Below are 26,996 nucleotides of genomic sequence, written 5' to 3'. Positions count from 1 at the left end.
CTTTTTCCTTCCTTTGTTATGTTGGGCTGTGTATTCTCACTGCTTGCATGAGATTCACAAATCAGTCTCTTGATCATATAAAAAAAAACTAGTTCTACATAAAATAACTGGTTTTGTCAAGAGTGATGAGCACTAATCCAGTTTGCAGTGTGACTCCACAGCCCCTAATAGTACTCAAGTTGTGTTGAAAAGAAATCTCCTTGGGTGGGGATGGGAGGCAGATGAATTGTTCTATGTAGTGATAACCTACCGTTGGAGTGGATTAAGAATCAGGATTTAGAGACCAGGATGTGGCTGCAATGAGAAATGGATCAGTTTACTGTGAAAAAGTGTTCTGGTCTGCTACTCAGACTCCTTGTGTTAATGAATTCTTGAACTGCTTAGGTTCTGAAGGTTTAAATATCTTTGACAACTTTTTAGCCTTCATGTTTTATATTTTTCCATTCTCAAAAGTCTTTTTGTTTTTGTAGTCATCCTGTTGGTCAAAAAGTGCTTCCATTTGAATGGGAATAGTTAAAAGTAATGATCTTCCATTAGCTGTGTACCTAATAAAAAGATGTGCAGCACTGACTTTAAATTTCTTCTCATACTTCTCAGAAATTCCTGTACTTGAAATTATAATAATCTGTATGAATCATAATAGTTCTATATTTAACTTTTTGATGTGTTGTAGAACTTTTCAGAGAGGGTGGTTTTTTTGTATCTGATGAAGAATTGATATGTATGTTCTGTATGTTTCTGTTTTTCTCTAGTCTTGATTTCAGAAATTCTTTATTATATACTTCAAATATTAAAAGTTTTGAATGATATGAATTTAAAAAATCAAAAGTAACACAGGGAATACTACTATTTTTTCCACCCTGAAATTTGGATTTTTATTTTGAAATTTGGATTTTTATTTTATGAAATAAAACCCTGAAGTTAAGGAACTACTTTAAAATTTCAGATAAAGACCATCAAAGATGTCTTTTTATCAAGACTAGCAGCAGTGTGTTTTGTGTTAAAGTATGCAGGTAGTCCTATTCATTGTGTTGATCTTACTTGATGTACTCACCTATATGAGCCTTAAAGCTGACACATTAAGTGTTTAGCTGAACAGAAGCTGAGCCAAAGTTCATGTCAATATCTTTCCCTATGCTTTCAATGTATTGGATTGAAGTGTAAATGATCTCACTTCTTTGAAGGGATACCTTTCTATCTCCTGTGGGAGGCAGGAGGGATGGGAACTTCCTAGTGTTAAAAAGTTGGGTCAATTAAGTTGTACTCGTGACTTTGGCCTTATTTGAGCTGTGACTCAAAAAATTAGCTGTTAAGAGAATAGGTTTTTCTTCGTCCAGCTGAGTTGTACCCTTGCTAAATTGCCAGAATAAAATAAAGAAACCAGGAAGGATACATTTCATAGCATGCAAGTTACTTGAGCTATGTCATTTAGGTATTTCCCCATAGTTGAAAAGTAAGATAATAAATGGATAAGCAACATTTATAAGCTGCAACTACTGATACTGGCCCACATCAGGAAATAACAAAAATCACATCTCAGGTTCTTACCATGCCAGACAGCAGCAGTTTCTTGAAAGGCAATGAAACAGTCTTGTTAATTTTACCTGTTATGTGCAGAAGATGACTTGGAAAAAACAAGCCCTGATGATTAGTCCTCTATTTCTGAAGGGATTAAGGAGCGTGTTATTTTTAAAGCAGTTACTGTGCAGTGTAGCTACTACATGGCTATATATAAAGAGTTGGTGTGCTTCTAAACCTTGTGTCACAAACCCCATTTTATAAATCACTGTATTTGTGTATTCCAGGGTTTTTCAAGTGCAGTTCTTGTACCTACATCAGTAAAACACCTTTGAAGGCTCCTTCTAAGAAAACTTTCTCAGCACAAACAATTGAGAGATGTCTCATGAAAAGAAGGACCGACATTTTGATTGGAAGAGTGTTATGTTAGGAGGATCATATGGATATGCAGTTACCAGCTGGGGTTAACAGTGTAAAATTGTGCAAAGAGTCTACCTTGAAAGTCAAGTAAACAAAACCTTGAGCAACAAATAAGTGTAATTTCCCAGTTTAGGTCACAGTAAGCTAAGAAGCTTGCTGCTGCTGGTGTTCTTATTCCTGTATGGAATGATGAAATTGCACTTAGTCTTCAAAAGCTTATACATGTTTTAGACCTCTTTTTGTGGACAGTAGGAACTTTGTAGTGGTGAGTTTTCTACTTATAGTACTGGGGGAGCCCACAGAATTGATGGAAATTATACTGGAAGCATCATGTATAAAAATTACTTTAGATCTCAGGACACATAATTGTTTACTGGAAGGGACTTCTGGAAATCATTTACTTCAATTTCCTGTTTGAATTGGGACTGTCACCAGCACTCAATCAGGTCAGTTGTAGCTTTGTCTCGTTCATTCTGCAGTTCCACTAGGTCATCTGTTCCAGTGTTGTACTACCTTCAGAGGAAAAAAGCTTTTTATTATACCTGATTTGAACTTCCCAAGCTACAGTTTGTGGCTGTTCCCCCTTGTCTGCTGCTGTAGAGGAAAGTTGGGCTCAACCATCTTTGTAAAGGCTTCTTGCATAGCTGTAGACAGCTGTTAAATTGTCCCTTAGACTCTCAGCTGGTATTAGCAAACCCAGTCTCTCAGCCCTTTCTCATAGATTAGATTCTCTGTGCTTTCTGTGTATATATAAAAATAATTTTTTTTTTTTAATGTTTGTAGTAGGTGATAATTCTTTCTCTTCCTGTTAGACCTGCCCCTGTGACTGTTTTGCAGATGTGCACTAACAGAATGGCTGGTAATGTACTGGATGTATTTCTGATCTGCTGTGCTCCTCTTTCTTTTAGGCTCTCCGCTACTTGGCTGAGTGCCGTGTCAATAGAGAGAAGATGAAAAGTGAATTGGGTATGATGCTCAGCTTACAGAATGTAATACAAAAGTAAGTTTACAATGGAATGTTGGATCCAAACAGTGTAAACATATAATTGTGGTACAAAGTGCAACCTGGACTGAATTTATATACTAAGTTTCTAATATTGCCTTCTTGAAATTATGTGGCTGCAAGCAATTAAAGATTTTCATTTTACGGTATTTTGAAGTAGTCAGACCATAGCCTACAAGAAATATTAATTTGCAGGTCATTTGCCAAACAACAAATTTTCTTTGCTTTGTTACAAGATAACAAATTTTGCCCCTTTCCTTCAGGTTCTCATATAATCCTTCTTATCATTGTATAAGGTTGCCTTGCAGTAGTGCAGTTAAAGAAATTGCTTGGCATCTGCCACGTTTATTCTTTGAACCCCAGCTTTGGGTAGGGAATTTGTTTCAGTGTATTTTTGGAAGTAAGTATCTGCAATTCTGTGTTGAGAACATCTTGGAGTAGAAATTAATGAGGTTTATAGTGGTCTCTGATATCTTTGTATGAGGTGTCAGATGGGATATGGTCTTAAAATTTGTAATTGTTGGATTTTCTCAAGATTTCTAACTGCTGAGTCTTATACTGGAAGAGCTCTGTGTACATGCACACTGGAGATGATGCATTTAATCACATAAATTTCTGTTGATTAACTAAGGTGAATCACTATTCAAAAGAAATCCCAACAGCCTCCTTCAAAGAATATTCTGTTATTGCAGAAATTAACTTGCCATCAAACTATCTGAAGGTGATTATTTTACACACAGTTTGGTAGTGCTCTGTTGAAGCTCTGGACTCTAGAGATGTGAGGAGCTGTTCCACAGGGGTGGAGAAAAGTCATGTTGCTGCATTGAGATGCCTCAGATGAATGTTTAAAACAATTATTTAGAATAGGGTAAAACACAAGTGGAATTGTATATTAAAAATTTAGGGAGAAAAGTTTTGAATAATTTAATATGTTAGTTGAACCTCTGTCACTTGTACTTTAGATGTAGGAGTTTCTTTTAGGAAAAACACAAGGTTAGCCTTTGCTAGTTCCTTCATCCCACAGCCCCACCAGTTTTGGCAGTGTGTCCTATTATCATAGAATGTTAGGGGGTTGGAATGGACCTTAAGGATCATCTAGTCCCTACCCACTAGACCAAGTTGCTCAAGGCCTTATCCAGCCTGGATTTGAACACTGACAGGGTTGGGGCACCCCCAACCTCCCTGGGCAACCTGTTCCAGTGCCTAACCACCCTCACTGTAAATAATTCCTCCCTAATATGTAACCTCTTTCCATTTGTACCTATTGCTACAGTTCCTGATGAAGAGTCCCTTTCTGGCTTCCCAGTAGGCCCTGTCAGAAACTGAAAGGTTACAATGAGGTTTCCACCCACAGCCCAAACTTCCTCAGCCTTTGTAAGGGAGGTTCTCTGGACCTCTTACCAACTTTGTGGCTCTCCTCTGGACTTGCTCCAACATTTCTGTGTCCTTATGTTGAGGACACTGGAATTGTGCTCAGCAGTTTGGGTAGGGTCTCATGAAAGCAGAGTACAGGGGGAGAATCACCTCCATCACCTGCTGGCCACACTGCTTTTGATGCTGCCCAGGATTTGGGATTATTATTGGATATTACAGGATTATTGTATTTCCCTCTGTCTGACACTCCTTATCTATATGTGTGATCATGAAGGAGGGGAAATTATGGTTTATACTCAGATTCTGTGTGATCTAGGAAATATTACTTCTGTTTTCCTTTAAGCACTTCTTTAATAGTGCTAAAGCTAAAGATGATTAGGTATTGGCATGGAATTCAGCATTATTTCACAGTATCTTGTGATTCACCACTGAGGCAAAGCACAAGGATTTAAAACATGTGTCTTAAAAAGAAAAATTAACAAAGTTACTAAAATTTAGAAGAGGTGTGTCAATTTTTTAAAAATAATGTAAAAATTATAACTTTTGAAATTATAAGTGTTCTACTATGATGTATGGAGGAAAAAAATGGAATTAAGTGTTAAGATATTCACCTTTTCTAAGGACAAGCATAATTAAGTGAAATATACAAAAGTCTTTGCTACTTTTATAATAACAATAAGACCAGAAACAGATAACAACAGAAGCATGTGTTTCAAAAGAACTTATTTTTAGTATGGATTACATGTCTGTTTAGAGTGCAGAGACATTCTGTAAAAGTTGAGAGGGGAATGGTAATTCATTATCAGTCCCTGTAGCTTGCAAATATTACTTGGGAAACATTAAAGAATTTTATGGAAATCTCTTCAACAACGTTTTCTTCTAGGTTTCAGTTTCAAGGGCCAAAAGAGCAAAGTGCAGAAAATATGTGCAGAAAATGAGAGATAAGTCAATGAAAACTGGAAATCCTGTAGGTGTTTCTTTTTTTTTTTTTCTAGAAAGCTCTTTGGCAGCAGTAAGAACATACGTTGGATTTGTATGCTTGTAACATTTGGAAAGTGTGACATCATGAAAATTTAAATACATAGCATCTTCAACCACAAGACTTTGTCATGTGCCTGTCAGCATTTTAGGTTTTAATGTTGACAGGAAACGCTGAAGTTGAGTTTTGTACTGCCCGCATAAATATGGGGAAAGATGGTAGAAAAGTGCCGAGAAGATAAATGTAGACTTCTTTTTATCACAATTAGGTTTTGGGTTGTGGGGTTTTTTGTTAGAAAGACTGTAGGGCAGAAAATAAGGTCTCTGCTGTCTTTGAAAAATAAGGTCTCTGCTGTCTTTGATTTGCTTTACAAAATGCAGGTTCTAGCTTTTAATTGATTTCAGTTTACCAGAAGATGTAGTCTGTTGAACTGAAACTAGACATTAATGGATGCTTGGGTCTAAATTACTTCATGCTCTCTGTTCCTATGTACTTTCCAGAATCTGTATATTTAACTCATTGCTCTATCTAAAATATTTTTTTTATTATTTTCAGAATTTAATTTGGGATTTAAATTTTTTTTAGTAATGTGGTACAAAAATGCAAACAAATTATACAAAAAAGATAGGAACTTCTGTCAGAATTCTCTTTTCTTGTTTTTGTTTCTTTCTTTCAAGCGAGACAGAACCCAGAATCTTTTGGACCAGAAGTTGCAGTCACTGCTTGCTCCTGACAGATGACGCACATCCTGTCATCTGAATAGTTCCTTTTCACCAAGGATTTTTCAACTCTCACTGTCCATTTTCTCACTTAGCTAAATAATATTCAGTGGCTTTCCCTGTTCAGTGCTGATTTATGACAAACTGTATTCTGCCACTGATAAAGCTGTGGTATGTCTTCTCAAGCAAGGAAATGGAGTGCAGGCGAATCACAAACTGAATAATTGTCATATTTCAAACTTAACTTTATGTTCAGCAGTGCTGAACTGATGCTGTGCTAGGAAGTTGAGGTGTTTTAGCATTCCAGTTCTCTTTTGCTTTCAGTTATGCAGATCCTGAAATTTGAGGTCTTTTCTCATCGTGTGTCTTTTTATAAGCCTTGAATGTTTCTGTGTTAGAGACCTCAGGTTCAGATATGGAATTTTTTCTCATAGCCTAAGTGCAGCTAACAAGTCTAACAGATCTTTAGATGATCAATGCCATCAACTGGAAAGTAGTTGGAATTGGTTCTCTACTGTTGGCATCTTTTAGTAGTACATGGGAGCCTCAGGCATAAGCCCTAACCCTTCCATTGCAAATAATACACAACCAATGGAAAAAGGCTATGCCACTTAGTTAAACTCAATATCATGATGGCAAAATATATTTCTTTCATGAAGACCATTGAGGATGAGAGTTGAAATTAAGTGCCACCTGTTTATCCAATAATAGAATCATAGAATGGCCTGGGTTGGAAGGGACCTTAAAGATCATATCATTCCAACCTCCTGCCTTGGGCAGGGACACCTTCCACTCAACCAGGTTGCTCAGAGCTCCATCCAAGCTGGCCTTGAACGCTTCTAGGGATGTGGCATCCACAGCTTCTTCTGGGCAGCCTGTTCCAATGCCTCACCACCCTGACAGTAAAGAATTCCTCCTGTGCTAGGGACCTCAGTGATAAGTGGTAAATTGCACTGCATTGTGAACAATGAGTAGGAAGTATTTGGGACATCTGAGTTTGACAGTACTTTGAGGTTCCTTCATGTCTCCTTCCATGGCTTATCAGTCCTCTAGTATTATCTGATCAACTTTTTGCTGTTTTGCTTATTCTAAGTGTTAAAGCTTAGTTATGAAAATCATGTTGCTGCTCAAAACTGATGTCTGGCTAACTCCTTAGTTGGTACTACACTTAAAGAACAAAGAATAGGTTTCAGGTTCACTGTGACTGATTTTCAAAGCATATGAACACTAGATTTTGCCAACCCAAGAGTAACAAATTTTAAATGTAGATCCTGTACAGGTTCTACAGAAGAAGTATGGAATGTCAGCTCTGAGTACAGAATTAAAATTTTATGGCAGCTAGATATTTTTGTTTAGGATTTGTGTTCTGACTGAACTTGATTTGGAACACATGACTTTCTAAGCTTATTCATGTGAAAGACTTTATATACTTCCACATTTTCTGGGATATATGAAGAGCTGTTTCAGCTTGCATGGAATACTTCAAAACATTTTTCAAGTATAAAAATTTCTGATTCCCTGTTCTTAACTTGCTGCTTTTTTCCTTAGTAAGGGAGATTTTTTTTTCTTTTGTTCACCTACATCTGCTTATTTTTAAGTGACACTTGAGGCATTTTTCCATGTTATAAGCTAGAAATAAAAAATTGTGTTGGAGAGATAGCAGATCTTTGGAAACCTCCAGGCAGAGATTTTAAACTTCTCTATTTTTTTTAATGGCTGATATTACAAAAATGTTATACTCCCTTGTCATGTGTACATGCAGAAGTGTTTGCATAAATAGGTAAAAAAGAGAGAAGATATTGAAACTCTTGGAATACTGGTATTTCATTGTATTCCAGCAGTCATCAGCTGTAATTTAATATTGAAAACTGGTTTAGTTGCTGGCTTTATGAATTGTGTAGAGGACTTAATGTGTCCATATGGACTTTCTAAAATGTTATTAGCAGCTTCTAGAATTAAAATTAATTAGGATTTATTGCCTACAAGGAAATACACTAATTTGTGTTCAGAGTGAAAGTGTCTTTTGATGGACAATAAAGGTCAAAGTTCATAATTTTTCATAATCTTTATGAGTAGCATAATGGTACTGTTTCAGTATAACTAGTATATATTTTAAAAAAACCCGCTGATGAAGAGTCAATGTACTAAATAGCTCTTATTATGGAATGGCAAATTACTGAGAGTAAAATTCCAATTACTTAGCTAAAAGAGCTTTTCAAGATAGTCTTCCTTTGCCAGGTTGTCAGATTTAACAAGCTGAACTAAATCCAGTGCATTAATCAGCTCTTCCAATTTATTACTTGCCTAAGAAGATTAGGGCAATTAATATGTGTTTAATTAGAGTCCCTTGCAGATCTGGTAAAATACATGCAGTCTATAATTGCTGACTTCTTACTCAATTTTAATTTTTGGTAGTCTTAATTACCTGCACTTTTTGAAAATTTAATTATCATTGAAACCAGCAAAGTTTAAATTTATGATATCTGACAAAGAAAAAAGGCAAGAGCCAAGTATTTCAGATAGTATTTGTTGAAATTAAAATAGTAGGGATGTTGCATCACAACAGTTTTATAATTTTTTTGTTGTGTGGCATACTGTTTTTCTTCTTTGTGAGAGGATGAATGGTTGGAGAAAGACAAGGCAAAGGCCATATATTAATTAGGAGGTAGGCAAACTATGTATTTAAAGGGATATCTGATGATTAAAGGGAAGTTACCATATAGCTTCAAGATAATACTTTGTGAGAAATTACAGTTAAAAACTGTAAATTTCTTACATTTAATGCATTTAGTTATTAAGTGAAATGCTTAAATTCTTATCTGCAAAGGAGAAGGAAACAGCTTTTTATAGACTGTAGAGATTTTATTTTTCTCTGCCTGAATTACTTAGTAATGCTGTTTATGTAGTCCTTGGCATGTGGGGTTTCTTTAACACGTCAAAGTTGAGAAACAGTTGAGATTGGGTAATGGGAAGCATGATTCTGTTGCATGATTATTTTTGAACTCTGCAGTACTTGTGATTTGACACTGAGAAGTTGTATTTTTGGAGAAAAATAGGGTTATCCTAGGCCTTGGATTTTCATGTGAGCAGTAGGTTCCAAAAACTTTGGTTTTAGTTACTGTTTTCAAATTGTACTGTATCACCTGAAGGAAGAATAATATACACATCTTTCTGTTCCATGTTAACTTTCCTGGCCTTTCCTTTCCTGGTTTTTTTTCCCTATAGAATGACACCCTTGTTTGCTGGTGCATCTCTGGGCTGTGGGGCTCCAGTGTATTTATTGCTGGAGCAATGTGTTTGTTAATAATAGAAGGTCACAGCAGGAAGACGCCTGCAGGCTGTTCTGTTCAGCATTGTTAAGCAAAGTAGCTTAATATCCCCCTCTCCTCTAGATACCCTGTGTTTCTTTAAAGAATGTATTTACTGTATATTTTCTAAATGGTGCAAGTTTTGGAAATAGATTGTTTCTTGAAGTTACTTTTGAAAAAGCATTCTCTGCCCCCTTCCCCCCCAAAACAAAACAATGAAATATTACAAGATGTGGGAGACCTCAGTATGTCTTCTTTAACAATACCATGTTATTTGTTCTAAATAACTGAAGGCTCCTTTTGTTAGTCAAAGGCTTTCTGATATTTGAAGGAGGTTATATCTAGGGGAGAGGGTTTAATGTAGTGAGCTACCTCAGTTAGTTAGATGTGTTCTCTGTACGAGTTTTGCTCTTTTTGTTTGTGGCAAACAAACAAACAAAAAAACAACTAACGATTTTGGTTCAGCAGTCTTTGTTTCCTCTAGTGTATTTCAGTGTTAGTAACCATATAGAAGGTTATGATCTCAATATGGAGGTGCTGGCGCAGGGACAAATGATGACAAATAAACTACAAAATGCATTAGTTAAAATCCTACTGTTGCAATATTGGTGTTAACCTAGACTTTAGTCATAATGTAATAGGCTTTCTGGGAGAATTTTACAGCTGCTGTGAGGTAAGGAAAAAAGGTTTAAAGTCTTGTAAAGGTGGATGTAATTTGTAAGACTAGTGGAAGACTGGATCATCAGCAATTCAAACGTAACTAGCAGTTTACGTGTTGAAATACTGCTCTGAGTTTATATTTGCATGGGTTAATAGAAATTAGCAGGTATGTAAATAACTGTTCTAAAAGTTTGTTTTGAGAGGTACAATTTAGGATAAGCTCACTGTTTGTGTGTAGATTAATCCCAAAAAATAGAAAACCATGACCTAATGGAGGGATCTCCTCTCTGCCCTTACAAAATGGACTTTTCATGTTAGTGGGGGATTTTTAAAATTTTTTGTTTCTCTCAGAACCTCTCTGCAGTCAGAGACATACATAACACAGTCATAATTTCCATTTGCATGCAACTTGCTTAGTGAGTTCTACATGATCACTACTGTTTCTGTACTCAACAGTTTAGGTGTTTGTTAATCTCTAGTTTGGGATTTTGTATTTTCTATTTTTTTCTTTCTGTCATGTGTGGTTAATTCCTACTACAGTATTTTTGACTGTGATCAGAAATACCACGTCGTTTTGCTCTTTGTTCTCCAGGTTGGGCAGCTTTACGCTGCCTGATGTCTGTCTCACTGTAATCCAGGTACTTGCTTCCATGGACTTTCTCAGAGTACCAGTTCAATACATACTGATTCAATGGAGCAGCTTTTACTCTGTTATGTTAAAACATTTTCACTCGCCATGAAACAGCAGAACTTTTGTTACTGGTTTCTGTGCAGCGCTTGCAGTTGATGCAAAACTTTCTCTGACACGACAGTGCTTGCTTGCATTTCAACAGTTTCTTTTGCTTCTTTTCTTTGACAGAAATGTTCCGTTTTCTTGGCATTTTGAGTATTTCAAAATAATTAATTGACAAATCGTGAGATAACAAAGTAAGTAGTTGTTAATGCAGTGCTTTGTAAAGAGTACCTGCAAGTTCTTCTAAATCATGGGCTTTGGCTGGTTTACAATGACTGGTTTAAGAATATGATAAGCAATGAAAGTAGTTACCTATCCATTGAGGTGCCTGAGTTGTACAGTGGTGATTTATGTACAATTACCAAATCGTCCGTTCCTAAACCTGGAAGAGCATTTTCAGTACCTGTTACTGAGTAAATAGGCATTATTCTTGCTTTTCTGACAGAGGGAGTGCCACAATTATAGTTGCTTTGAGTGCTTTCTGTTCAAATTAGGGAAAAAATTAGTTGGGAAGTTAAAAATGAGCTAGTTGTTTTTCACTGTAGGCAAAAAATATTGTGATGAGTATTGCAGAATTTTAAAAATAGAGAACTTTGAAACACTGAGAAGTTTTTAAGTATAAAATAACTTTATTAAAACCACATCTATTTAAAAGCCCTTTGTGCTCAGTAGGTTGTCGTATCCAGTTTCCTCATTATTTAGAAATTGGCTGAAACGGGGAGTTAAATATTTTAGGAAGTCATTGAAGCTTAAGATGTTTGACTTCCTTTTTTTTTTTCAGAATTTATATTAAAACAAATAGGGAACTCAGAAATGTTGATTATAAAAAAATGAGGTGGTTTACTGAGTGAGACACAATATTATAATATGTTAAAAAAAATAGAATTCAAGTTGATATTTAAATAACTGTTGACTGTAGGATAGGAAACAAATACTAATACTGAACTTAGTGCCTCAAGATCTGCCTGACATGGTTTGCCAAAAGGCAGCTTCTTTTCTTTTTGTGCTGCAGTTCTATACCTGTGTTGAAGGGTAGAGATTTAAGTGGATTGGCAGAAGAGTCAGGATTAGTAATGGAACGACTCTAATGGTAATGGCTGCCTCTAATGCTCGATAAACCTTGTCATCAGCTGGTGGTGAAAGCATTTCAGGAATACAGTGACCTTCTCTGGTTGCTATTGAGTTTACAAGAAAAACTGCTGAGGTAGATTATTCAGTATGCTGACTTTTACTGATGCTTACCAAAATTAAGAGCTAAGAAGGCTTAAGATGCTTTGAAATTAAAGTAACAAATTGTGTGGTGAAGTGTTTAATACTAGTGCAGGTGGATGACACATTGTAGGCTGCAGTAAGTTACTTACAAAAAGGGCATTGATACATTCTTAACACTGAGGTTTCTCACCTTCTCCTGCCAGTGTCAAATGTCTACATTTGGTTTACAGTGACCTTGTCCACAGGTGATATTTGTCCCTTTTCTTTGACCTTCATAGTAAGTATCCCAAAAAAATTGCAGATTTTTTTCTAAGAAACCATAAGTGGATTACCCTTTTATTACTTTTTTTTTCCTGAGGGCTGCTTGATCAATAAACATAGTAAGATGCTGGTGAGTGATTAGTGCTTACATGGTTTCAGTTGGATATTACAGGCAATTAACGCTACAAAAGGAAATGCTTGAGACTTACTAATGATGATACAGACCTCATTAGTAGTTTCTGGATGGAGCTGTTATTTCAAAAGGAAGTGAATTTTATGTGATTTGCAATTGGATGTATTTCTATCCAGGAATATTTGTTTGGCAGTACCTGCTATGATATCTTTTGGCCAGATTTACATTGGATTTTGCAGTAGAAAGTCCTATCTAATAACTTGAAACAAATTTAAATTGTTAGCACATGCTGTATTTATACAGTACATCATCAAGTTCCCACAACACTTTTTTTTTTAAACCTTGTTGTATGCTTCAATCTATTTTACATGGACACTCCAGTCCATTTGACTAGAAATGAAGCTGCTAATACTGGCTTACTTAAAAATAAAAAAAGTCTGTTCCTTGCTAATAAATAAGTAGTTTAAGAGTAGGAAAACATGATGTTTCAATAGTTACCTACTTTGAGTCTCTACTGAATTAATATTAACTATATTAGCAAATTAATTGAATACAAAGGTTAGACATAGATATGCCTACATGGATTAAGCCTGCATTTTTTTTCCTCTGGGATAGGTTGCTGCTGAAGTTTAATTCTTATTATTTATATAGGCTCTGTTCATGGAAGCCTGAATCTTAGAGCTTTCAAACCCTTTGTTTTCTTTTTTTTTTTTTAACTTTTCTCCAATAAATTTCAGGGAAATAGTCAGATGAACCTTTAAAAGCCAAAATAAAAAGTGGGGATTTTAAGATATAAATGGATTTTCCAGATAATTATAGACTATAATCAACTATTATTATATTATATACTTAGTGCTGTTAGCATGCTGATAACACAAGAAAGTGATTGGCTTCCTCCAAGATGTTTCTAAAATGCTTCTGTACTGAGACTGATTTCAGCACTACCAATACTTCTACCTGGTCACCACAGCATCATCTCCAGGAAGAGCTGGATTTTTAATGCAAATATTTTACATCTTTCATTGTAAAGGACTAGAGGCAGTTGTTGTCTTTAAGATATTTTTTTTTTTTAGCCCTGATGCTGTTTGTTGGAATCCTATAATAAACATGATTTTTGCCATCCCTGAAATTATTACTGTTCATTAGCAGGCAAGATGTTGGAATTAGCTACTGTGAAATTCAACATGGAGTTTGTCTTTTATGTGGACTCTTGTCTAGCAAATGCTGCTATGAAGCCTTTTGAGTTTAGTTGAGTTAACAGGCCCTGTGTCTTTTTTTTTTTTATGTAGAGTATGTCCATATGGTAGATACCAAGCTGTGGAGATCAAAAGTTGATTTTCCATTTAGTGTATAAATAGCAAGAGTTAAACAAAATTGGATGAATAGCTGGGTTAAGCATATGGCATATGTTCAAATCCGTTACCCGTTCTTGGAAGTTCATTATCTTATGTGATCAGAGGACAATAGAATGAATCAGGAAAATGTGTTAAGTATGGGCAATTTGCTAAATGTTTAAATTATATCACAGTCGCTGATTTTACAGCAGTTAGTGGGATTGTACTGTAATTTTTATTCTTATTTACAACTTTTCTAATATTTAGGCTTTTTTGTTTGCTTGTTTTCAACAGTCTTCAGGACATTGCAGCAATTTGATGGGTTTTTTGTACGTCTTCAGGGTCAGTAGGTATATGACATAAACTGAGCTGGAAGTGGCATTGAGAAATCCAATCCTCACTCCTAATTTCAGTGGGATATGTCTTGTTAAGTACAAAATCAGCCTTAAGACATCAGATTTCCTTGTTCATTACAAGCTTTTTAGTTTAGTGTCTCCTGGTCAAATTGTCACAGCTATGACACAAGTAGTATGTGGAAGGCTTGCCAAGTGACAGGTATCTTTCAATTCTAGGGAACAATCTAGGAAAATCTGTGTGACCTTGCCTTGTTGCCATGGTGGAACTGCCCTGCAGCACATGGTTGATACCTCTTGAGTGTAGGCACAAAACACTGCTTTACTCAGGCTGGGCATAGGTTCATTGAGCAGTCCACCTGCTTGGTTTTGGGGTTTGAAGATCCATGGTGCTGCTGCTTATTCTGTCAGTAAAGGCTTACCCAGTCCTACAGGTTTTTTGTTTTTCCTGTTCTACGCCTTCCAATTGTTTTCCGGTTGTTAATCCATTACTTTGCTTTCTATATTGTTATTGACCAACATAAGGATCCTGCTGTCTGTATTCTTGAGGATTTTGACTTTTTTCTTTTCAGAAAGCAGGTGGTAATCATTTTATCAGCCACTCTATGATATTATCTGGTCTTTGCTGTGGTTTTGGGGCTAGAGGGAACTGAGGTGTAGCATGGTAGTAGCACCATACTGGGACTCTGAGAAAGTGTGTGCTGAAATAACACCACTCTTCAAGTTGTTTTCAAATAACGTGCCTGCTGCCTGGAATGAGTCAGGAGAGCAGTCATGTGCTTATGAGTGAGCCCACTGCATCACGGGATGCACTGAAAGCTTACAAGAAAGAGCAGCATTCGTGGAGATAAGAATCTTGCCTTGGCACTGGAGCAGAACAGGCAGAAAAGCAGCTAGATCAGATAACTGTCTTGAAACAGATTGCTTTTTCTCTAATACCATGCTCTTTCTTGAGGGTTGTCATTCATGCTCAAAGTTTTCATCAAAACCATGTCAATCACTGTGTCTCACTTCTAAAATCAAAGATTAGTGATTTCCCAACCCCCTCTTTCAGAATGTAACAACTCTTTGCGACCTACTGCTCCCTTTAGTTGCTGGAAACAACTTGTGTCTTCAAGTATAGGAAGAATGTATTCCAAAAGAAATTGTTCACCTGGAAACAAATACATCAGTGGTCTTAAAGCAGAGTGATCTGAGTATATGTTAACTAGCCATTTGTTACCCATGACTAAATGATAAATCTCTACTGTGTATATACTTTAAATGTTCTCAGATGCATTCACTTGCCCAACAGTGATAAAACAGAGTGGTAGAATTTGTGTCAATCCATGAAATTCTTACTGATGCTTTTTGTGTCGTATAGTCTACTGTATGCATTGCAATGAATGAAGTTTGTTATGGAAATAAAATGATGGCTGAAAATATCACTACTTAGGATCCTAGGGAAAAATTTAGGGACAGTGCTTACATGTATGAAGAGGATTGGGATCAAATGAAAATATCAGCTTTTATGTGATGATAGGTTTTCTCTAACTTTTTGGAAAGGTGCTTGCGTCACTCTGTAGGTGAGGTCTCTCAGACTAGTGTTTTAGAAGGAAAAATTACACATTCAGTCCTTTGTTATCTTCAGTGATTTAGGATTCTTCTGTGACTAAGTTAAGTCAGAGAGTTGTTTATACTTTTAATTTTTGAGTAGGTTATTTAGGATGGCATTTGTTTTGTCAAATATTGGAGCCTTAACTTGGATAATGAAGATATTTTTCATCTTCAAACTCTTCATATTCGTTAGATTTTAATTGTGTTGTGCTTTCTTTTTACAAATCTGCATTTTAAGGTTCTACTTTCCATTACTGTGTAAAATCCTTGAGATGTCAATACAGCAAATTTTACTTGAGTTAACTTTAAAATGTCTAGATCTGTTTCCTTATTTTGGGTTTAGAGTTTATCTTTCCTTCACTACTGTTAGCTCCTTTTCTTTTTGATTTTACAGAGCTGCTCTTTTTGCTGGTTTCCCAAGTATTAGTGAGCAAGAGCTCAGTGATAAGCCATACAGTGCACGTCCTCCTTTTGTGTTTGGCTGTGCCACAGCCTTTGTCCATGATTTGTAAGGCTATATGTTATGCTCCCTTACTTATGGGGCCATGCCAGCTGAAAATATATACAGCGCAGACACTCTCTATGTGAAAAGTGTTGTTATGTAAGTGGTGTACTGCAAATGTACCATTCTCCTGCATCAATTTCCTTGCTTGGATCTTAACAGAGTTCTGGGCCATGAGTTCTCTCATAGAGGCTACCTCTGGTTGCCCTTTTCTCACAGAGGTTTCTCAGTTTAGACTGATGAGCTGTAGCTCTTCTCCATGAGGAGGGGAATGAGCTTTAGTTCTTCTCTGTCTATCCTGAGAGTCGTAAAACATCCTCAGTTGGAAGGGGTCCCCAAGGACCTTTGAGTTCAGCTCCTGGCTCCGCACAGGTCAGCCTTGAGATGCAAGTGATGCCCAGTTCTAAACCTAGAAGGTGAGAATGGTCTCTCCGTCTGTCTTTGGTTCTCTTGTGCACGAGCAGCCCTGGGGAAAACAGGCCCATCAGTACAAGGCTGAGATTGGTCCATAAATTACAAATTTAATACTCTTGAGTTACATCAGATTCAGAGAGTAACAGTGTAAACTGAGTGAATTTATATATATATATATATATATATATACACACACTGACTTTTTGATCTATGTTGTGAAGTTATTTGAGATTAAAATATTTCTTTAGTTTGCCTGTATGATCTCATCTTTGGCTTTATACTCTTATTTACTGAACACAGTTATTGCACTAAGTAGAATTACAAAGAAATTATATATTTTGAGTGAGAGACCTGGGTGCTCCTGAAGTCAGTGTCATGTTTGAACCAGTGAACTACTGGATTTTTAAGTTTTGTATTGAAAGTTTCTAAATTGTTATTATAAGGTGTAGCTTTTCTATGATGACTGTGTGTAATAAGGTTTTGCTATAACCTAAGGTGGAGCAGGTTGCCTAGGGAAGTTGTGGATGTACCTACCATTCCTGAAGGTGTTCAAGGACAGGTTGGATGCAGCTCTGAGTAACCTGGTCTAGTTGAAAGTGTTGGTGCCCACTGCAGGAGGGTTGGAACTAGATGATCCTCAGGGTCCTCTTCCAACCTTAACAACTCAAGGCTGATTCTGTGAAGATGAAAACAGCAGCAATACCAACTGACAAGTTCTAATGGCTTTGAGAACGATGCCTTCCTTTTTGCATCTAGTCTTGCCTTTAGTACATGATGCCTTAAGATAGAACAATTTAGGACTGAGCAGTGAATTCTAAGTCTAAATATGAGAGCAGGAAGTTTCTGAAATCAGTCTCTCTAACTATCAAATGCATTAGAATTATGTAAGCTGTCATGCAGAACTCTTTGGAAGACAATGTGTAAGGAAAATAGTTGGCAGAAAATTCAATAAATTTTTGCTTTACTTACATAAAAGCCTATATTCTAAAATATTCCTAACCTGAAAGATTAGAGCTCCACAAGTAGGTAAGAATGGATGTGCTCCATGTATATTGCCGTTTGAATTTAGTTAGCAACTTTTTGATATGTGTTCACAGACTCACAGGGTGATTGAGTTTGGAAAGGACCTCTGCAGGTCTTGGGTCTAGCTCCTGTCTACTCAGGCATAGACACCTAAAACGCATTGCCCGGAACCATGTCCAGGCAGCTTTTGAGTATCTCCAAGGATGGAGACTCTACAACCTGTCTGGACAGCTTCTGCCAGTGCTCAATCACCTTCACAGTGGAAAAGTATTTCCTGATTTTTCAGATTGTGCCCTTTGCCTCTGGTCCTGGCTTTGTCCTCTTTGCACCTCCTTCAGGTATTTATGTACATTGATAAGCTCCCCCCTGAGCCTTCTCTAGACTCAACCATCCCAGATCTCTCTCCTTTCTCTCATCAGCCCTGTAATCATCTTCCTGATCCTTTTCTGGACTCTGCAGCATGTTCATACATCTTGTGTACTGGGGAGCCCAGACCTGGCCGCAGTACTCCAGCTGAGGCTTCACCAGTGCTGATGAAAGAGGCAGGATCACCTCCCTTTATCTCCTGGCAGCACTCCTGCCAATGCAGCCCAGGATAACCAGTAACCTTTGCTGGAGGAGCACTTTGCTGGCTGATTATGATCTTTGTGTTCAGCAGATTCTTTGCAAAGCTGCTTTCCAGCTTCTCACTCTGGGATTGTGCCCGATCTGAGTTAAAGCCTGGGGCTATTCTTCCCCATATGAAGGTCTTTCCACTTAACTTTGTTGAACTTGATGAGATGCTTGTTTGCCCATTTCTCCAGCCTGTTGAGGTCTCTCTGGCACAGCTGTCTGATGTATCTGTCACTCCTTCCTGTTTTGTGTCATTGGCACATCTTGTTAAGGGTCCATTGTGCCCCAGATAGTTAATGAAGATACTGAACAGAATGGGACCTGGTGTTGATCCCTGATGCACACTGCTAGATACTGACTTCCAGTTGGGTTTCATGGCCTTGATCACCACCTTCTGGGACTGGCCATCTAGCCAGTTTTCAGTCCCCATCACAGTCTGGTCAGCCAGTCCATCCTGCATCAGCTTCTCTGTGGGGATTGTGTAAGGGTGTCAACAGACAGTATCCATTTGCTCTCCTGTCCTAGTGAAGCCAGTTGTTTCACTGTAGAAGGTTCCTGGGGTGCTCAGGTGTGACTTTCTCTTTGTGAATATGGGCTCACCCTTCTTGAGCACCTTCAGATTTTTTCCATCACCTTCCCAGGGGTTCAGATATTATCAGAGCCTTGAAATTTCATAAATGGACAATTAACTTTGCCCACTACCCACAAGAAGGATGGCAGACTGACCAAGTACATCCAAAAGCAGAATTACTACAGAATTCTGCAATTAAATTACATAAATCTCCTTTCGATAGAGTCTGGGATGTAATTGAATCTTGGGTAAAGAAAAATCCCCTCTTTTATCTGGAAACCTCCTGTGTCAAGATTATAAACTCAGTAGAAACACAGTAATGAAATGCTGTTGTAGTGTGTTAGATGTTTGGCTAATGTGTCTTTAGAGCACAACAGATGCTACTAAGGAAAGGCACTAATAGTTCCTGTGCTTGTGCACAGGGTCTGCTCTACTTTGAGCAGAGTTACAGTTGCATGTTTCCTCTGGTGCAGGAGTTAGTATGTAATTTACAAGTATGTACACACGTTTATTTTTTAAAATATGCATAAAATATTATAGCTTAAAAAAGGATAAGATTATCTTTTACAGACTCACGCCCCCATGTATGTATTTATAAATTTATTTATGTCTTGTCCTTCTCTAAAAGGGGAAAATCACTGTATTAGTCTTTCTCAGTCTTTGTGCTTGTTCTAAAGGAAGAAACTAAGTCTCTGTTACCTTTGCATCAGATGAAGCTATGGTAGGAAGGTTGTTATGTCCTTCTCTTATAATTTATGATACTTTGTGTTTACTTCAGTCACAGCCATAATGCTGTACACTGCTTACACATTCTTTCCTAGCATCCATATGCTGCCCACATCCCATACACCTTTGGAGTTGTAGCCTTTCGTTTTCATGTCCTTTAAGGTTAGCAAAAACTTTAAAATATATCTTACCATGCTAATAAAACCTCTGCAGTACTTGGACCATGTTTAAAAAGTTATTTCTAATAATAGTGTAGAAAATGAGAACTATTTCTTGTATCCTCTTATGATAGATACAGCACTTGTCACTTGGATTCTGTGTTCATATTTCTTACACAGCCAGTCTTGGGTAAACATGATGGAAGGACAGGCAAAAATCTAGGATGACAGGAATTCAGGAAGACAGTGAAAACTAAAGGCTTGGGTTTCTGACAGGCATCTTCTGAATCTTGCTGAAGTAATGTAAGATGTTACCGCCTCTGAAAGAGATGGTAACCAACTCTTGCCAACTGTTACTCTGCTCTAAATAGATGCTTCCATTTCCCTAGCAGGGTAGCAGAACACTAGTCATAGAATCACAGAACAACCCAGCTTGGAAGGGACCTCGGAAGATGATCTGGTCCAAACTTTCCTGGGAAAGGGGACCTAGGTGAGACTATCACATGTCCTGTCCAACTGTATCTTGAAAACCTCCAGCAATGAGGGCTGTGCTGTGTCCCTCGGTGAGATTTTCAATGACTGATTGTTCTCAAACAAGCTCTAGCTGCACAGTGAATTTATAGGATGCACCTGCACCTTCAGTGGTGACTAAAGTGCCATACTGGAGTGGGAGAGGGAGAGAGCAAGAATTTCCTTGTGCTGCTCTGATGGTGGCGGGCAGCTGGGTCAGACTGCTGTGGACAGTGTTACCTGAAACTGCTGACACACAGGTGGTGGGAGGACTGGTGTCAGTGCCCTCAAAGTATTCTCATTTTAGGCAAAAAACCCACAGCCCATGAATTACAGTAGGTGGGGGTTTTTTGTTTGTTTGTTTTTTAAAACCAACTTCCACTGTTCTGTGATTTCATTTTATGTGCAGTTTCATTGTATTTGTTTTTATTAGGAATATAGTATGTAAGGAAACAGACTCACCATTGAACATCACCTTGGTTTTGCAGCTAAGAGGGTTAATTATACTTGCTTCCAGATAGGTTTGGTTTTTTTTTTTTCCTGAAAGATCATAGAATCATAGAATAGCTTGAGTTGGAAGGGGCCTTTAAAGATCTTCTAATCCAAACCCCTGCAATGAGCAGGGATATCTGCAACTGAATTGTCCAGTTTGATGTTGAATGTTTCCATGGATGGGGCATCTACTGTTTCTATGGGCAATCTGTGCCAGTGTTTCACCATGCTTATCATACAAAATTTCCTTTTATCTAATCTGATATTAAGATAGAAATGTTTCTTTTATTTTTACAGCTGTTGCAGAAATTGCTTTAATGAAAGAATAACAGGTTGCTGAAAGTTTGTATTCACTCATTTTACCAGTATATTTTAAATTGTAAAAGGTTTTGTCAGGAATTTTAGGCATCTTTGTTTAACTGAGTTGATGAAAGTATAGTATTTTTTTTCTGCAGTGTAAAACTGGTGTACACCTTCACTTGGGATTGTTTTGCAGTCTTATATTTCTAAGTGGCAGCCATTGTTCTTGCCCCTGTAGTGTAGTGTCTGAGTTTCTTGCTGCTTTTTATTACATAGTCAGTTGCTTATTACTGTTTCTCTTTAAATAAGATTGAAGTCTTGCCTTTGTTTTTTGGTTTTTTTTTTAAGGTAATAGGGGTAACTTAGTGGTAGATAGATTTCCTGTATTTTACCAAACAGATCATCTGTTTGGAAAAATACAGGAAATTATCTGAGTATCTTGTTTGAGAGAGTGTGTGTGTGTGTGTGTGTGTATGTGTGTATGCTCATAAAATTTATCAGTATAGATTTGTTTTAAGAAGATCTTGGAATAACTGTCAAGTAAGACCCAATTTACTTCTGTGTTTTAAAGTCAAGAGGTTGTTTCAGTTGTGCAGTTAATAGCAGATCATTAGTTTTCAAGAACTGTGCCAACTATAATGTTGGGAGAATAAAACATATGAAAATCACTGTTGATTTTTTGCTTTAGGCACTTGAATATTTTATATTTGCTGAGATAGTGACAGCTTTAAATTCTCTTTATTTTGCATAGGTTAGAATATATATGCATATATATACACACACATATATATGTAAGGCAAGTATTAAGGATGCTTTTATTTCTCACTTGTCTTTTTGACTTTTTTTACCTATCTGATGCAATAGTACAATCGTTTTGAAGCAAAACCCCTTACCAACTGCATGGTGGGTGCTGTAGGTGGAATAGTGACATTTTCAATAGTTTGCTTAGTGAGCTGTATTTAAACTTACCAAAAATAAAACTTGTCTATTGTAAATCACTTTATATGGACAGGATTGTTGTTGAAAGAAATTGGCAAAACTAGTAGGTGGGTTAATTCATTAATCCCCTGATAAGCTATCACCTTAGCAAAAGCTGATTTATTACTACCTCAGGACATCCAGTTGCATGGCTTAATCATCAGTTCTATTACTTTATCTAAGAAATTATGGAAGGATGAAGCTGAAATCTTTGTGAGTTCCCAGCACTTGTTTCTGTGAATTAACATAAGTGATTTCTCAGTATAGGAAAGCAGAACATGAGCATGTATTTAAAACTGAACATATGTTGGAATGCTTTCCCTTTCTAGGTCTTGGTTATTTGCTTATTACCACTTTTTTCTCTTGCTTTTTTTTTTTTTTTCCCTTTGAATGTTGTTAATCTACTGAATTATCTCAAGAACTGACATTTTCCTTTCCAAATGGGTGCTGTTCAAAACAAGGTGAGGAGAAGTAAAAAAAAAAAAAAGGCTAGCTGAGACCCCCACAAGCCGAGAACTCCTAACATGCTTGCTTTAGTGTTCTCTCTTGTCCATATGGTAGGATGGAAAATGTGTTTAATGTCTAGTAATTAAGGAAGTCAAATGGAAAAAAAAATAAATCTAAAGGTACTTGTTACTTTCTTAGTGTTTGCTAAACAAAGCAGCAAAGCTGTCATTCATCATTTTAAAATTAATTGCAAGTTGATGCAGTAATAATTTTGTTTCTACACAAAGCTTAAAGTCACTAGCATAATTAAAACAAGACTGAATTTGGACAACAGATTTATATTAGCACCTGATTAAAATTAGTTTAATTAAATCTTAACAATTCAATATATGTTGAGTCTATTATCTACTTTTTTTCTATCTAAAAAAAGGCTATCATATAATTCATACCATAAGTATGTATTTTAGTCTAATCAGGAATAACCTTTGGATTCTTCAAGAAAATTTGTGTTTCTGCTGTGCTGTTGATGCTGGGTAACTTTGGAGAAGAAAACTTTGGGAAAGATGCCAGTTCTACAGAGAAATTATTTATATTATGTAGCAAGGAAATTGGGATACAAAATATGTCACAAGGTAATTGTAGAAGTTGCATTATAAAAAAATAAAGCTCAACACAAAGTAACCCTGGAGCACTGACCATGTACTACCATGTTTGGCTTATAGTTGTCAAACTGATGTAAACTGTGTTCATGTTGTTTGAGAACAGACTTGTTTATAATGAGCGTAGAATCAGCAAATTGACAAAAAAAAAATAATCAGGAATCAGGAAAAGAAAATAGTTTTACCCAATTTCTGCTCTCCCCACGTAACATTTTTGCCACATCTTGACTCTACCCCATGGAATATTCCTGTTGCAAGGATGTAATCAATAGCTTTTTGCAGTACTAATGTGCAAACAAATATGTGGAAATCTTAGTCCCTTTTTTTCTTTAAGGACCACTACACCAGGAGAGACTAAACTTCTGGCTTCTGAAGTCTATGATGTCCTTCAGTCTTCCAACATGTCAGACATGGACAATGTGAATGAGATGAATTATCGTCGGCGGAAAGCACAGTTTTTCCTCGGCAGCACCAATAAGCGTGCCAAGACAGTGGTTTTGCATATAGATGGCCTTGATGATTCGGTAAGGAAACCTTCAGAGTTTGTGTAAATAAGGCATGCTGTACTGAGAGTTATTTTAACCCCAGAAACTCAGTGAGGCTCCTTGTGTGACATCATCAATTGTCAGCAATTTCTGTGGATTGTATTTTGAAGCGTGAGATATGTAAAAAAAAAAAAAAATTTGCATAAATTGGGCTTACTCAGAGCACCTGAAGAAGATGCTTTAAGGCAGTTTTCTTGATGGTTTTTCAAGAAAGAATAGAGTGAACAAGGTGCCTTCAGCATTTTTCACTTAAGGAACTCTTCTGGTTGTATAAGTGTGTTGATCTAAAAAAAGTTTCCTTTTAGTTAAGAGAGATTTCAGACACTGCGAGGTTTTTTACTATTTTTAATTTAGAAATTCTGTATTTTCTTTGAGCTGGTTTTGCTGCATCTTTTCATTGTCTGTGAGATCTTTTCTATTGTAGTGACCAGAATGGCATTTGAATTAATGAGGTCTCACTGCTTCTTTATGTAATGTCAGAATAACTTCTACAGATTTATCTACCATACCCCTGTAGATAACACCCCAGGGCCATGTTTGCCTTTTTACGGCTGCCAAACAGCATGTAGGCTGTTTAAGCATGTTATCCACAAGTGCCCTCCGGACTCTGTATCTTTCAGTTTTGTACCCATTTTAAATGATCAAACCTGATCCTTTGCTTTGTTACTTTACATTCTGCCAAGTAAGCATGTCCACGGGCCCAGTTTACCAACAGCATACCCACTGTTCTGTTTTCACAAGACCATAGTTAATTCCTTTAGAAATAACATGCTGCTCTAGCTCACTTTATACAGATATTTTTTACAGTTTTGGCCTTCCAGCACTTGCTCTGTCTAGAAAGGCAGTGCTTTGTCGACACCATTGGCTTTGCTACTCTGTGAAATTTTTTAAATTCAATCCCATAGGTTGTTGTTTTTAAGCTTGTAGTTGATTTGTTTGTTTACAGGTATCTCCAAGCAAGAAATTTCATCCTCTTCTACTTCGTGAGTTTAGATATTTTGCCTGTAGTCCAATTCTATCTTAAAAGCATGTCTTTTTCTTCAACAAATGGAACTTAGCAATATTTGTGGAGTTTTCTCTCTGCAATGCTGAGGTAAAGGTATTGTGAAAAAGCATAGGGTATTTAGACATTCATCTTTAGAGAGCAAAACTGCAGGTAGATCACACCAGCTTGTTGTTAAAGGAAGGTCTGTCTGTGCACAGGCTGAGATAGCTGGTGTATGTAGCTCTGTATTTCATCAGATGATTAAGGAAATGTTAAGAGATGTTCACCAGAAGTTAAACATCCCTATAATGCTGTTTTAAGTGTTATGATAAGTTGGGACTGGGAGGGTGTTAAAGCTTGTGAGCAAAAAAAGCCATTTGATTTCATTCAATAGTTTATTCCTGACTTAAGTAGCAGAGAATATTAGCTCGCATGTATGAGTTTGAAGAGGCATAGTGAGTAAACACAGAGCTTTAGACGCGGTGTTCTCAGTCATTTACATTTGTAAATGGAAACTGCTGTCAGGAATGGTTGCAGGTCCTACAAATGCTTGTGGATTTCGAAATCTCAAATAGTAGATAATTGATTGTTTTAGGAAGAGAGGGGAAAGGTCGTTTGTTCTTTAATGTGGTGTTTTAATTTTAAGACCTAATGATCAAATTTGGAGATAAAGGTAAAAAACAAGGCAGTAACTCAGGAGTTTGTGGCATGCCCCTCAGTCAGTTTTCTAGTCTGTACATTATAGTAGTATTTGTGAGCGGCATGGTAATCAGGGTTTGATGTGTAAGGAAATAACCTGAATTTTGCCTGTGCCCATGCTTCAGGAGTACCATGCAGAAGTATGTTCAGTTGTGTATTGCTGGGTTTGTGGCTACCTGCCTGTGAAACGCCTTTTGCAGAGTATGTCTGTGCAGCAAAGCTGGTTTCTGCCAAGCTGCCAGCTTTTTTGCGGAGTTTGTGCAGACCTTAACAAGTTTTTTCTTTTAAGAAATTATTCACCAGTTTTTTGATCATGGAAAGCCTCATTTCGAATTAAACTGAGGTGCCTGTGATTCACCTGGGATCTTAAGAGGAAAAAGCTGAATTCTGTCACAGAATTACTACACACCCATGTATGAATTTATTTTTTTATGTATGAATTTATTTTTTTTAGGCTAGGAAGCTATGAAAGTGTTGCTTTCTGTGTCCAGATGTAGGTTTCAACTTTCACTTGTGTAAGACAGCCTATCATCTTTGCATCAAATATTTCCTTTCTATAGTAAAGGTAGCCTATCTGACAGAGTTATTTTTTGGAAAGTGCAAAAATGTTAGCTGTTTCAATACATAAACTTACACAAATGAATTGTTTCAATATATATGCCAAACTGCTAAAAAAAGAAAACCCAAACTGCTTCAGTTCATTCTTCCAGAGATTAAAAGAATTTAATTTGCTTGTTGTGCATGTGAATACTGACTAGTGATTATTTGGTAACTAATGCCAATATACTTTGAAATAACTAATTATTTAAAACCTTGCAGAAAAAAAGTGAATAATTATTTTAAACTTGTTTTAAAGGCTGTCAGTTTATTTCTGATACAGTCCATCTTTTTTTATCCCCTTCTGTGCTAGCAGTCTCTTCAAGTATACTTTAATTCTTTTTGTTGCAACCATGTTGTGCAAATATTAAAAGGAAAAAAAAATGGAACATTCTAAGGTAATGTAGCAGATGCAACTGGTACGGGTCAATGTAATGTTACAGCACAGTAGGTGATGTCACTTGCTTTCAACATAACACTCAGTGGGTTATCAAACGAGTATTTTCCCTTTAAAATAAGAAATGAGCCTGTGCTGTGCCATGATGTCTGTGAGCTGCCACAGATGAAGCAGCTGAAAGATACAACAGCTGCTTTGATGCATTCAGTCAGTGTGGAGCCAAGGTGTCTGATAAATAGCAACTTAAACACTTAACTACTCATCAATGAGCACTTCAGTCAATCAGAACTTAACCAGAGGGGACTGTTTAGCTGATCACACAGAGAAAAACATTCTTTGCTTTTCAGCACTTTTCTCTAATTATTTACAGTTGATTCCATCCTTCTTTGACTTCTAAAGTGTAAGCAAATTTTCTTTTGTGGCAAGCGAGTCTAATACTTGTGCACTAAAATGTAAGTCTTAGTTTTTCAGTTACTCAAGCACACTTTTGTAACCATGTGCTTTGAGGCATACAGGAACACAGTTAATAGTGAGCATTGTCACATGGTATGTTTTTTAGTTGTGGGACTTTGTTTGTTTTTCAGTCTCGAAGGAATCTTTGTGAAGAAGCCTTGTTGAAAATTAAAGGTGTTATTAGTTTTACCTTTCAAATGGCTGTTCAAAGGTGTGTGGTCCGAATTCGTTCAGATTTAAAAGCAGAGGTAAGTGCTTTGTAACCCTCTAGATCCTCACATTATTGCATTCTGTTGCACTGAGCTCTTGCTTTTTTCTGTGTGTT

The 26,996-nt window shown here is 36.8% G+C and overlaps 1 protein-coding gene across 2 annotated transcripts in view; it reads left to right on the top strand.

Annotated features, from left to right (window-relative positions):
- ARMC1 (armadillo repeat containing 1) overlaps window positions 1–26,996 on the top strand; it is a 34,026-nt gene that overhangs the window by 4,125 nt on the left and 2,905 nt on the right. For both annotated transcript variants that reach the window (XM_030233048.2, XM_009085758.4), the window contains exons 3-5: window positions 2,847–2,938; window positions 23,330–23,519; window positions 26,803–26,919. In XM_030233048.2, coding sequence (XP_030088908.1) covers window positions 2,847–2,938; window positions 23,330–23,519; window positions 26,803–26,919 — 399 coding nt within the window. The remainder of the gene's footprint in view (window positions 1–2,846; window positions 2,939–23,329; window positions 23,520–26,802; window positions 26,920–26,996) is intronic.

The sequence above is a fragment of the Serinus canaria genome, chromosome 2 (assembly GCF_022539315.1).
Source record: "Serinus canaria isolate serCan28SL12 chromosome 2, serCan2020, whole genome shotgun sequence".
In the NCBI taxonomy this organism is placed as follows: Eukaryota; Metazoa; Chordata; class Aves; order Passeriformes; family Fringillidae; genus Serinus; species Serinus canaria.
Note: the sequence above shows the minus strand (reverse complement) of the source record. Positions and strands in the feature narration are given on the sequence as shown.